Source organism: Pundamilia nyererei, unplaced genomic scaffold, assembly GCF_000239375.1.
Source record: "Pundamilia nyererei isolate P.nyererei 1_Seehausen unplaced genomic scaffold, PunNye1.0 scaffold00129, whole genome shotgun sequence".
In the NCBI taxonomy this organism is placed as follows: Eukaryota; Metazoa; Chordata; class Actinopteri; order Cichliformes; family Cichlidae; genus Pundamilia; species Pundamilia nyererei.
The window spans coordinates 634786-647691 of record NW_005187530.1 but is presented as its reverse complement, the minus strand read 5'-3'; the positions used below and the strand labels follow the sequence as shown (position 1 = coordinate 647691).

General features: G+C 40.4%; 2 protein-coding genes across 5 annotated transcripts in view; both read right to left on the bottom strand.

Moving 5' to 3' along the window:
- The window catches only part of LOC102201739 (myelin basic protein-like), a 14461-nt gene extending 2933 nt beyond the window's left edge, over positions 1 to 11528 (bottom strand). The window contains exons 1-6 of one of the 3 annotated variants that reach the window (XM_005743230.2): positions 11280 to 11527; positions 4853 to 4957; positions 4143 to 4169; positions 3509 to 3538; positions 1761 to 1844; positions 1616 to 1634 (exon numbers count right to left, since the gene is read on the bottom strand). In XM_005743230.2, coding sequence (XP_005743287.1) covers positions 1632 to 1634; positions 1761 to 1844; positions 3509 to 3538; positions 4143 to 4169; positions 4853 to 4957; positions 11280 to 11399 — 369 coding nt within the window. In that variant the 5' untranslated portion in view covers positions 11400 to 11527 and the 3' untranslated portion in view covers positions 1616 to 1631. Of the gene's footprint in view, positions 1 to 1615; positions 1635 to 1760; positions 1845 to 3508; positions 3539 to 4142; positions 4170 to 4852; positions 4958 to 11279 lie in introns of all 3 variants that reach the window. The other 2 variants (XM_005743229.2, XM_005743232.2) reach the window with 2 other exon arrangements.
- The window catches only part of mbpb (myelin basic protein b), a 58598-nt gene continuing 57219 nt past the window's right edge, over positions 11528 to 12906 (bottom strand). For both annotated transcript variants that reach the window (XM_005743234.2, XM_005743233.2), the window contains exon 4: positions 11528 to 11822. In XM_005743234.2, coding sequence (XP_005743291.1) covers positions 11533 to 11822 — 290 coding nt within the window. In that variant the 3' untranslated portion in view covers positions 11528 to 11532. The remainder of the gene's footprint in view (positions 11823 to 12906) is intronic.

The following is a 12906-nucleotide window of genomic DNA, read 5'->3' as shown; positions in this document are numbered from 1 at the left end:
AAAAAAAAAAATGTGAACGCCAAACAGAATTGTAAGAAAATGAAACAAAAATAGGGAAAAAGTCTGTGAAAGGTATCAGAAATGTAGTCAGAGTTTGTAAAAGCTGGGGCTCATCCAGCACAGAGGAAACATGAGAGCAGGACAGGTTGAAGATCGTTGGCCAGTTGCAAATACATTTGCTTTGTCATCTTCAAAGCAAAGATTTCCAGTCACCCATTGATTTTCATCCCAAAAAGAGTCCAGAGCAGACAGGCTGCTTTTATCTCAGAGCTCTCTCTTTACAGACTTTATTGAATTTTTTATTTTTTTTCCTGTCTCGCTTGTTCTTGTTCGTGCCTGCTACTCTGCCAGAAAAAGCAAGCAGAGCAAAAGGCATAAAGATTATTCAAATGAGACAAATCTTTACAGACTGCAGTAGGAGATAATCCTGCAATGTACACGGCTTTTTATTCATAAAACAGCGGCTGCTGACTGCTCTAGCCATTTCACGTGAAACTCGATATCTGTCCCGAAAGGGAGCAATGGTGTTCGGACTTAAAAAAAATATCTTACTTCCATTTGGGCCTTGCTGACATTTATGTGTAGAAATGCTGCTGTGACAGCACTAAGTCAACACTAATCAGCCTTATTAGGAAGATTCAAATGGAGCGTCCCAGGAGTGCGTCGCCTCTTGAGCTGTTTACACTCTTGTAGCTCACTGACAACAATTTAGCACTACAGACGGGGATGCTGCCCAGGGGAAATTTGAATATCTCTCTACCACCAGTAATCGCTAAGCTAAATAACAATCTCAGGTACAGTCAGAGTGGCTGGCTAATTAAATCCTGTCAGGAAATAACTAGCAGAGCATGAAGACTCACACTCCTCTTCAAGACGCACCAAAACAAATCTGGTTATTAGGAACTGCTCTGGAGGGGCCGTGAAGGCAGCAATGTGAAGCTGATGGTGAAAATATAAATGATGGTGAATATAATTTTTTTTTTAACATAACAGAAACATGCAATCAGCCAGTGCTAATCTATGGGATACGCATTAGTACAGACTTGGAACATTATTGCTGTCTGTCTATGTGACATTCATTTAAATTTTCTCCGCTTCTTTATTATTTTTGCATCAGTTCTCTCATCTGTTTGTAAATTACCTGCGTCTTAAACACCAGAGAATCACACAATAAAACACATTGACAGATGGAGGCAGCGGGAGATCAGCTGCTCCTGTGCAGCTCCTATATTTTGGCTGCTAATGTGTTTTTTGTGCCAGTTAATACATTCCCGAACACAAAAAAAGGACTAAACTAAACTAAACACTGTATTGCTTGTCACATGATTAATGCCAGACCTTATTTTGTAACAGCATAAAAAAGGGGTTATATTATAAGCATTAGAAATAGTCCCAGCGAACCCTCATCAAAAGTGGATCTTCTGCATGATTATATCAGCGCTGGCGTAAAGCTTGTAGCGTGCACGATGAACAACTTTGTGTCTAAAAGCCTCTTATTATTCTGCTGCTGCCTGCTTTAGCAATGACATTACAATGGCTTCTAAGCATATCAATGCTGAACAAACGAGCAGCGACTCAAACTCAAGTATCCCTCCACCAAGTATCGGTTACTCACTCTGCTGCTGATATTATCACTGTGGCAAAGAAGAAGACAAGGCACGGAGAGGGATTAGGGAGAATCATTTTCTGTTTGCATTACTAGTGAAGAAAATCAGCATGAAGAAACAGAGAAAGCAGTGTGATTTTTTTTTTTTTTTTACCATTTTGAAGATCCTAGTCAGGGTGCCTTTGCCGTCCCCTGCACTGGCCTTCTTGCCTTTAGCAGACTGTGACTTCTGGGGGCCCTGGCAGTGGGAGGGAAGAATTAAAGTGTGTTAAAGGACTCTGCAGAAAGCTCAGCCATCTCTTAATCCTCTGATAGAGAGTCCTGAAGAAATTTCCAGCCCAGCATATGACAATGATAAATTCAGAGTTACAAGGGATGGTTTTCTTCGTGACAGATTGGTGTGCTTTCCAAAAATCGTGTAAATGTTTGCTGAATATGCTGCAATCCGCTGGTGAGGTTTTCATCCAAATATTTGAATTATGCATAAAACCATCAAGCAGCAAATCCAGTTTTTGCTGATTATTTGAATGTCATTTCTTCTGTTTGATAAATAGAAGAGGACCATTCGTATTATCATAGGTGTTGACATTTAAAACTGCCCTGCATTGATGGATCGGTGTGCCTTTTAAAAACACCCCAAGTGCTGATTGTTAATCAGCATAATCAGTGTTTCAATCTGGTAATATTTCAGACACTAGGATGAAAGTCCTTGGACATTCTTTTCAAGTAGGTGTAAAAATGTAATCAACCCAACATACTGAGGACTGCTCTGAGAAAAGCAGTTAGGGACCGTCTGAAAATTACAGCAGGGAGCCGAGCTTAAATTAGGCTGTCCTCGCAACACATTCAAATCCTTTTAGTCCATTGCCTTTATTCATGTACCACCCTTATGACACTTGACACATGATGAAAACAAAAACAAAGGCTTTTTCTAAAAGTGTAATTAAGCACTTTATTAGGTGCACCGTGCTACCAATAGTCAGGCAGTTTGTGGTGTTTAAACCAGGGGTCTCGAACACCAGGCCTTGAAGGCTGGTGGGCTGCAGGTTTTAGATGTCAGCACACCTGAATCAAATGATTAGTTCATTATCAGGCCTCTAGAGAACTTCAGGACATGTTGAGGAGGTCATTCAGCCATTTAAATCAGCTCTGTTGGATCAAGGATACATCTAAAACCTGCAGGACACAAGCCAGCGAGGCCTGGTTCGAGACCCCTGGTTTAAACAATGCCCAGTTGGTACTAAAGGGCCCAAAATGCACCAAGAAAATATTCCTCACATCATTAGACCATAACAAGCCTGAACCAGTTTTAGGCATGCCTAATAATGTAGCTGGTGAGTATACTTGTGTAATAAATAACTATTTAAACAAATTTGAATACTCGGGTCCAAAGAACAACTTCATTCTCTCCCTTGCCAGTAATTTCTGCACAGCCCCTAAGCAAGTCTGCTTTTTCACTTTTATCCACAGTCATCCTGCTGCTGCTTCACATACATGATAGAGACATTAAATTGAATGCTTGCCAAATGAAGCAGAAGGCGGCCTCGCTTCAGTCGTTCTCAAAGTAATTTCGGAAATGCAACAAGGATGATGAAGAGGAGTAGGCCTGTGTTATCATGGATGCACAATATGCGCACATGATGTGGATGAGTCGGGCTGCGAGGTCACCAAATGGAACTGATATACTTTGAAAATGGACTTAAGTCAAGGAAGGAAATGAGGGCATTATCGCTGATGTATGGACAGATTATGAAGGCTTAAGTGGATGATGGAGAGTAAATGGAAAGAGAGCCACAGGCATCATGCTGAAGGCAGTTTGAGAAGATGAACTCAGCTTCCTTCAAGTTTAATTAGGCATGATACCTCCATTTGGATTTTTTTTGTGTGTTTTAAACCACCTACCAGGCCTATCTTGGCTGCTAGTCCTCTCCACTGGGTGTGTAGAGAAGCGAAAGACAAAGACAAGAGATAGGAGAGAGAGAGGAGACATATAGCAAAAAAAGGGTGTCTTACTCAGTGCAAAGGCGGGATGGGAAGGAGAGGAGGCAGGTAGGAGAGTCCATCCAGAGGGAAGGAGGGGAGTCACAGGGTCACAGAGGGGAAGGCAGGTGCACAGGAGGTGCAAAGGGAGGTAGAGGAAGGAGGAGCAAGGCAGATGCTCACATCGAAAAGAGCACAAATTTAGTGACATTTAGCAAGGAAAGCATTGCCCACAAAGCATAAAGCTGCACATATATGTTCCCCATGGCTGTTTCTGCACATTTACACATCTCATCTGTATTTACTGTTTCAACTGATGCTCAACGAGCTGACCTTTACTACCTGAAACTGATTCTATTAGAAAACAATAAATAAAATATTACATTTTTAAAAAATGTACCTTTATTCAGTGTCTTTAGACCTTATGATACACCATAAAGATACACCATCCATCCTCTTAACTGCTTATGCACGTTAGGGTCTGTAGCCTATCGCAGCTGTCATTTCGAATCAAACATAAATGCAGAATCCTTTTAACAAAGTAAGAAAGACTCACCCTAGACTTGGGAGGGGCAGGGGACACCTGAAGAAGAGTTAATGACAGAAGGTAAGAAGGTTTTCACAGAGCGGTGGCCTGTTCCCGCCACTTGAATCGTTCATCACGTATGACGGCGAGCATATTAACGTCGACCTCAGCAAATGAGACGGTTCCAATTAAATAAACAGATCTTGTGACTACAAAATGCCATAATTGATAAAAAGGCGAATAGCCAATAAGAATTGGCACTTTATGTCGCGAGATGCTAAACGCACAATCTGGTCCACCAACCAGCAGCTGGCACTGTTCGATAAGTCCCACAATGGGGTGCAAAGACTGTTAACTGCAAGAACTTCTATTAAAGGCGATTACTTTGATTACTTTTAGGCGATTATCTTGATTTACTTTCTGTATCATACAAGTCCCTAAATCAAAGCGGGGTTTTCTCATGACATTTTCAACACCACCACTTCTGCAGTGTCATCAAATCGCTGCAAGGACTCAACTTTGTTTGACTCAACGTTATTTGACTCATTCTTCACGACGCAGGCGGAAAAGGCTTTTAGTTAGAGACCAAAGGAAGTAATAGGAGAGTAAAGACACAAATACTGAATAACAATGGAAGAAAAGCCCACGCTGACAAAAAACATGTCTGACTCAATGTGAAATGTCTGGTGTGAGAGGATATGAGTGTTTCTAAGGTACAGTTCACTTTAGGGATTACTCACAATCGTGCGGAAGAAATGGACCACGGCGTTCTCGGCCCCGCGCTTACGTGGGGAAGTTGCAGAAGCTTTCTGAGGGCCCGGGGAGAGAGCGCCTCGGAAAGAGCCCTGGAAAAAAAAGGGAAGGAAGCATAACAGTAATATGGCTTCACTGACCTTTACTCAGTGTCGCTAATAGTAAATGTCAGCAAGGTTGGGATTTCATGAATCTCTAATTTAGCCAATTGAAAATAATGTCACATATGGTGTTAACTACCTGAAACATGACTAATTTTAGTTTTAATTTTAGAGTGTTTCATAATGGACAGTGCTGCTGCATCAAGGTGTGAATGTCTTCACTCCTGAAAGTCGTGGTGTATTCAGAAGTGGCTGATGATATCATTGTGCAAAATCGTTGCAGGCCACCTCATAACCTTTAGGGGCAAAACCTCTAGCCACAAGCTATTCAAAACAAAAATGGTACAAATGAGCTGTTGGAGTTGTCTGTGTTCTCCTGTCAAAGGGTTGATGTCAAAAATAAAGAGTAATTATCATCCCAAAGTAGAATTAAATGCAGCTAATTGCTTTAAAGTCATGCTTTAAAGGGTACATCGAGGTGACTTTTTATGCCTGTGTGAGAACTGCGGTGCATTTAAAATATTTAACTGATGGAAACATCACGGGGACACAAAAAGGTGGCAGGTGAAATGCATAAAACTAACACAAATAGCGGCAATAAGCAGCAACCCAGAGAAAAAGGAACAAAATTCATTTCCACCTACTCACTGTGTGCTAATGTTAGTGCGTTGATCAGTTTCAGTGACCCTACTAATGTAACAGGAAAACCTCTGTATGTGTGTGTGTGTGGGAGAGGAGGATTCACATCCATTACCTCACATCAAAGAACCTTAAGGTAACCAAAGGGGGAAAACTTTACTGCCAACACCATTACGCAATCTGAGAGCCATCTGGTGTCACACACACTAACTTTAATGGGTTTTGTTTAAAAAAAAGAAAAAGAAAAAGAAAGAAAAAATGTAAAATTACAATAAAAACTTCCCAGAAACAGGGACGCCCTGTTTTCTTCTTGCATTTCCTCAGTGATGTCTTTGTGTGCTCTCTGCTGCTTCAGTGCTGACCCTTTAATGCTTATGTGTGAGTGGAGGTGTGAATGAAAAAAGTTGAGGAATTCGAGTGATCTCGGTGACTGAGAGGAGAAGAAAAAGTAAAAATTGGCAGGATTTTTGTTGCTATATCCTCATTTTCTGTCAGTTGCCCCCTTTGAGGAGAGTAAATCCTTTTCCTTTTGTTTTCTCTGTTTTGCTCTCTTCCATTTTCTTTATCATTTGGTGAAACATGTGCATAATAACTTCTGTAACTGCTCCTGTGAGTGCTTCATCTACATTTCAAATGAATATTACACATTAGTTTTGAGAAGACAAAAAAAAAAAAACAGGGGGCGGGGTCGTCCATTAGTGCCTCTCCTGCTGTTAATGGAGCCATTCGGCTCTTGAGCAAATGATATGGAGGCATTAAAACCAAGTTTCTGCAGTGGTTCTGTTCAGCTTCTGGAACTACTTTTTAAACTTAATTGGCATCTGAAAGAGAGGGCGGTTGCAATCACTGATAGCTTTATGTCTGAAGAGAAACGACATCAAGCAGGTGTGACGGAGTTTTTTTGGATTTGTGTGCTGCTTTCATTTAAGTGTCTGCTAAAGTTCCTTGAGATTTTAGCTCTTTGTGCCAGCCACTTTTCATGTTAAATACCTACATGTTTTTCTATTTCCATTCCTTAATTGAGACTGCACTGAGCTGCCATTATTGTTTTAATGAAATAGTTTGACATTTGTCAAATATACTCATGTTTATTTGTCGAGTCTTCAGAGCTCTAATTCATGCTAACTATGGCGATGTAGTTAAGAGACTACTAGCTTAGCACAAAGACTACCATGACAGTTTGAGGGCTACAACAACTGTTTACTCGAGTTTTCAGTTTTGTTAGCTGGGCTAACATTATGTAAATTCAACCGTAAATTTTCATCTCTTTTGTAGCCTCTTCACCAGTCTACAACCATGCAATTTTGGCTCCCCCTTACCGGTTTTGTAGTGACTAAGCAAGGCAGCCATTTATGCAGCAGAAGCAGGTCGATGTTAGCCGTTAGCTAGCAGTAAACCTAGTTTAATCCTGCAATAAAGTGGTCACTTGTCAAGAGCTTCATTACTTCTTTACGTTTTGTCATTATTGCCTATCCTGCCTTTAATAAGACTTACAAATATTCTATAATAGACTGTCTCTTTTTACCTATGAAATTATAAATGTGACTGGCACCTTACAAGATAACTGGTTACCATATCAAAACTAACCATATCAACAATAAAGTTAATATTTGGTTATTTGTAATTTGTAACTTACAAATTGTATTTTCTTTTTAAATTGTCAAACCACTGTGGTTATCACTTAGTACTCCGTGTAGCCTATGCAGTTTTTTTTTCTTTTTTTAGAGCAACCAAAGTTGCAAGTAGCGTAGCATTCATTTGAATGTGGTTCCAAGTTTTGGGGAACATTTATTATTCATTTTAAATTCCAATAATTTTCAGTATTACTATAATTTCACCACATTTAAAATTATAACCCACTTGTTTTTTAACTTAGTGGAGGTAAGAGCTGGAGGTAAACTGGCTACAGTAGCTACTACTAACAAAAAAACAAACAAGCCCAAAACAGAACAAACACATTTTTAAAGTCAAAATTACTTGTATTCAATAATCATTAGTCATAGTCAATAATACCAATTAATAGCAATACAAGACAATTTGTTTTTGTTTGTTTTAATTGAAACATCTTCAGTCCTTCCTCCCACCTCATGCTTTTCCACACACACACTTCCATTATTAGATTGATTATATTTGCTAAGTGGTGCATAACCCAAACACACAGAGGAAACACTTGAAATGCTTGTACATTCCTCCCCCCCGCCGGCCAATCTCCTCAAAAGACAGCATTTGTTTTTAGTCTGCAGTAAGTTACTGTGCCACAGTGGCCGACTTGTTTCTTGGTCTTATAGTGCTGAACATAAACTTCTGTTTTCAATCAGCTTTAGGTAATCACTGAACTCAGCTCTGTTGTATTATCTTTTCATTTCATCTTCAGACTCATACAAACAATTCAATCCAGTCATCCATTACTTAGCTCCAAGTAGAAATAAAAAGTAGATCAGCTTTCCAATAATGCCTCATATTTATATGACTGACTGAACAGTTAAATATAGTATCTTGTCTTCTGGCTCAGCCTTTACAACCAAAAAGTATAGTTTAACATGATTTTTTTCACCCTTATTTCCCCTCTGATCTGCAGTAAATACGAGTTAAACAGTTGTTAGAGCAGTTAAAATAATTTATTGCACTTAGAACTAGAAAGAGACATTGAGCCAAACACAGTTAAAACAAAAACAATGAGAGTGCTGATGTTGTTAAAGAGTTTTAATCAAGCAAATATCCAAAAAGCTTAAACAGGATCAGGTTAGGAACAGATCACCGGTCACAGCAGATACAGTTATTACAAAGGCATTACACAGCAGTGGATTATTGCTAGGCCACTGTTGTTTTAAATAAAATCTCAGACTGGATCATGGATCACATGAGAACCTGAGGTGAGCAAAGCAATGAGACAGGGGGTCGCAGAGCCCCTCTCCCCCATCCCAAGACCCTGGCATTTAAGAGTCCTCAAAACATTGGGCTCCAACTGTGAGCTGTCCTGTAAAAAGCCTGACACTACTCCTGCACTAGAATATGACTCACTATGCATGCCATTCGGAAAATTAGGAGGCAAATTAAGACTTCATAATTATTCTCAGTTCTTTATGAGTCTTCATTTCTGCTTGAACAGCTAATGCTCATGCAAACGTAATTTTCTATCCAATTAGCACATCATTATCCCTGTTTGAAATAATCAAATCCCGTTACTATTCAGATGCAGATTAACTGCAGCTGTATTGTGTCCTAAGACCTGAGTTTGTTTTTTATGGCGTCTTCTCACAATTTTAGACTACTTGGGGACGGTCTTTATATCTTCTCAAAGCCCCGACTCAGGTTTAGATTGAAAAATATGTAAATAAATCAGACAGAAAGAACATTAATAAGCACGAGGGATCAGTGTGCAATAGACTCCACATCTGCCGGTATGAAAACAATTCAACTCTACTGAAATAAGCATGCATATTCACAATCCAACGAGAAACACTGAGACAATCTGTCTTACTAATACTGCAGCCCGCAAATCAAAGTATGCATCAGGAACGTCTGTGGAGAATCTGTGCACACAGACTAGATACTGAGATTCAAAAATATCTGTCTTTAAGAGGAAATCTTTCTGGAAAAATAAATGTTTGCAGCCAAAAATTAGTGCAGGTTTTTTTTTTTTTTTTTCTGTGTTGTTTGTTTTGCTAGAGGCAACAGAGGTGAGACCAACCTATCATTTATTTGAGATGTGAGCACTCGTTCATTTGAAGGCAAATCCTCGGTGAACACATAAATATATATTTATAGTTTGTCTTTTGTAGACTCGCCATCAATACGAGAAACAAGATACAATTTCATGGCCACGGCAAGAATGAGAGAAATCAAAGAAACACGGCAGCGAATTAAGAGCTGACATTGCATGAACGCTTCATAATTTGTTCTGTCGACACGTTCCCTTAATTTTTTTTCCAAAGTAAAATAATGTCTGATCAGCTGAACAGGCTAGGGGGAAAAAAAGAACTGTGATTGAGATTTTTTTTAATACACTAATATATCTATCTATATCTATATATCTATCTATATATCTATATATATAAATAAAGATATATAAAACCCCATTTTATCCTGAATCTTACACTGAAAACAATTTCATGGCTGGCATAAGGCAAAGGGAAAAATGCATATTTTCATGTTGTTCAATGATTTCTCTGCAATTATTATGTGCCAAAGCACTCTGATTAGCACTCTGCGGGGTTAGAAGAGCTTTACAAAAGGAAAAAGCATACAATCAGAGAGATATTGTTGCCCACAGGAATAAGCTCGCCATACCATATGATTCCTTTCAAACTATTATCATGTTTTCAGACAGCTGTCACAGTGAGTAGACGTGACTCGTGATGGATCATACAGATCAAGCGCACTTCCATTCCTTCTTTCTCAGAGAACTACATTGCAGGCTCAGCTTGCTGCAGTAGCATCATCAAGACAAGCAGATATACTCCGCGCTGTGTGGTAAACTCTCTGCGCTCATAAACCAGATTAGGTGCTGAAGCTTGGAATTTTCTATTTCGTCACCACCTCCAGAGGGCATCGCTGAATGGACCGAAAGCGAGTGGAGCTGGCTGAGCTGTGGCAACGCTGCCAAGACTGGTGCCAGGAGAATAAATGGAACATTTGCTATCACAAATGTTCAGACTATTGGCAGGCACTATAGCAACATATATAAAAAAAATGTTGTTGTTGTTTTTGGGTTTTTTTTTTTAAAATGGGATTTTCTTTCTCTCTTTCTTAATTTTTTGAACAAAGTGGGCCTCACAGGAATACTGTTAAAGATTTGCTACTGTTCATAAAGGAGGTCATCTCAACAACATCGGAGTACATGGTTATTAGAAAGCAGCGCAGGCTCAGATGCTTCATAATCGCTCGCCTGCCAGACAAGCCTGTTCTTTCTTAACAGGATGCAGACTTGTATATTCCCAAACCTGGGATGATATTAAGCTCCTACACTAATATACTTATTTATATGCTAATACACTGTACATGTACTACTTGTTTGATCAGTTGTAGCATCATTTCATCCTCAACTTTGAAAGTGACTTAGCAGACTGTGGCAACGTGCAAACAGTAGTGAAGTACCTCCCTGTGGCTCGTTTATCAAATTATAGCTTAAAATTTTTTTTTACATACAAGGAGGTGAATTTCCCAGCTTATCATCACCATCATTGCAAAAAGTACCTGAACTGAGCTGTTCTCCAGTTTGACAAACGTTCCAATTAACAACAAGCTTAATGACAGCAACATGTGAAACACTATAACGTTACATCTAGAGATATTAGATCTGACTGAAGAGGAAAATGTTATTAATGTCAGTACCATTCAAATAAACAGAATAAAGAAATATTCTTAAATGGGTCAAAATCACAGCGTCTTTAGAATTAAAACAAAAAAACAAAACGAAGAAAATAACCCCCGCCCAAAGTCATTATCCAGTGTCGATTCAGGATCAGCCAGGTAATGTGAATCGCATGACAATGTCAGACTTTGGTTTAACATAAAATCAACAGTAAAACCAACACTATTATACATGACAGATATCTGACAACAGATTCTAACAATGTGTGTTAGCGAATCACAAGTAACAAGTGGTTCTGGGAGCCACTCTGCAGAACAAACTAAGGTACATAAGAAGGACTGAATCTCTTGGTTTCCTCACCTTGCCCTTCCTCTTCTTGTCCCCTCCAAAGAACTTTCCAATCTGATCCAGGAGGCCGGGGTTCTTCTTCCTCCGACCCAGGCCGAAGGCGGCCTGTGCAGAGCTGCTTGCGGATGCCATGGTTGTATTAGCAGTTGGTATTACGCTTGTGTTTGTCAAATGTGGGGTTCTTGCGTCTCTCTTAAATGAGAGCCGACAGAGGAGGAAAAAGAAAAAAATAGAGGAAAGGGAGGGGAGGAAAAAAAAAGCTAGCCTAATCTAGGTCCTGTTCTTGGCTCTCCGACCCGCACTCTGAAGCCGCTCCGCTGTGCTCCTGGATGGTCTGCAGCTCGTCCGATTCGGAGGGTCGGTCTTTGAAGGTGTTGTCCTCTCGGCCCGGGGCATCTCGGGAGAAGAGGCGGACCAGGTGGGGGCGTGGTGTGGCAGCGTCAGGGTCAGCTGTGCTGGCGGGGCTCCAACACTGGTGGGGGTCTGTGGAGTCAGTCACCGCTGGCTTCTCCGAGACGCAGCCATTGTTCTGGTTCGCATCTGCCTCACTCAGGCCTGCGCGAGAAACAACAAGGGTCATCTATGGGCTTGGGCCTGCATGGCACACAACAAACCCAGAGCAGCACAATGGCTTCTTTTGATGAGAGCAGGGCCTTCCTGCTGCAGCGAAGACCAACAGAGCTAATACAATTTACATGTTAGCTGCAATGAAACCAACCAGTGAGCTGGAAAAGGTGTGAATGAGGCATGAGTAACTGAAAGATGTTCAGTAAGTTAACTACTCCCTTCTCAGGGGCTCTTACCACATTGTAGGCTCTACTTGTATGCTGTAGTAGGTGGGATCACTAGTTTTGACTCAAACACAAGTAATTCGACTCTTGATTTTTTTTTTTTTTTGCAATAATTCAACTATTTCACTTTACAAGAGCAGTTTTAAAACAATCACTCTGAAACTTGACAATGGCAACGGATTATCTTCCCATCGTGGCACTTTTTCGCTTCAACTCAGGGGCGGCTCTACGGGGGGCAATCCCCCCCCCCTGCTGTAGAGTCTTGCCCCCCCCACACTCTCTGAATCGTCCACTTTGACAGCTATCCGTTAAACTGGCCAGCTCCCACAGCAGAGGACATCCAGTGCATTCCTCCATCCAAAACAATACGCACACTGTACTGACAGAAATGGTGTAGCACTACACCAGAGAATCTGCATGCTAATGCTGGCTGAAACAGTGGTCTTTTGTCACAGCTGCATAGTTATTACAAATAAACAAAGGGCCCACTGTCACTAAAATAACTCCTATAAGTATGGATTTTCAGCCCGATGCACGGTGACACTTATCCGATTTAGGACCCGAGAGCTACCAGGCTGCTGGCTGTGGGTATAGAGCAAGTTTGGATCTAGTCTATGCAGAAGTTAAGCTTTGATTTACTACAATTTTAGGTGGAATTACTTCTACAGAGACACATCCACTGAATCTTCTTTTCTTCTGGAAGATTTACATCTCGTGAATCACTTAAAGATCAATTGAAAGATGGGTCATTCCATCATCCATTATTCCGCCTATTTTAACAAGCCAATACTCAGACATTTATTGATGTATCCGTCCCAAATTACAGATCCTGATTAATTATAATGGTA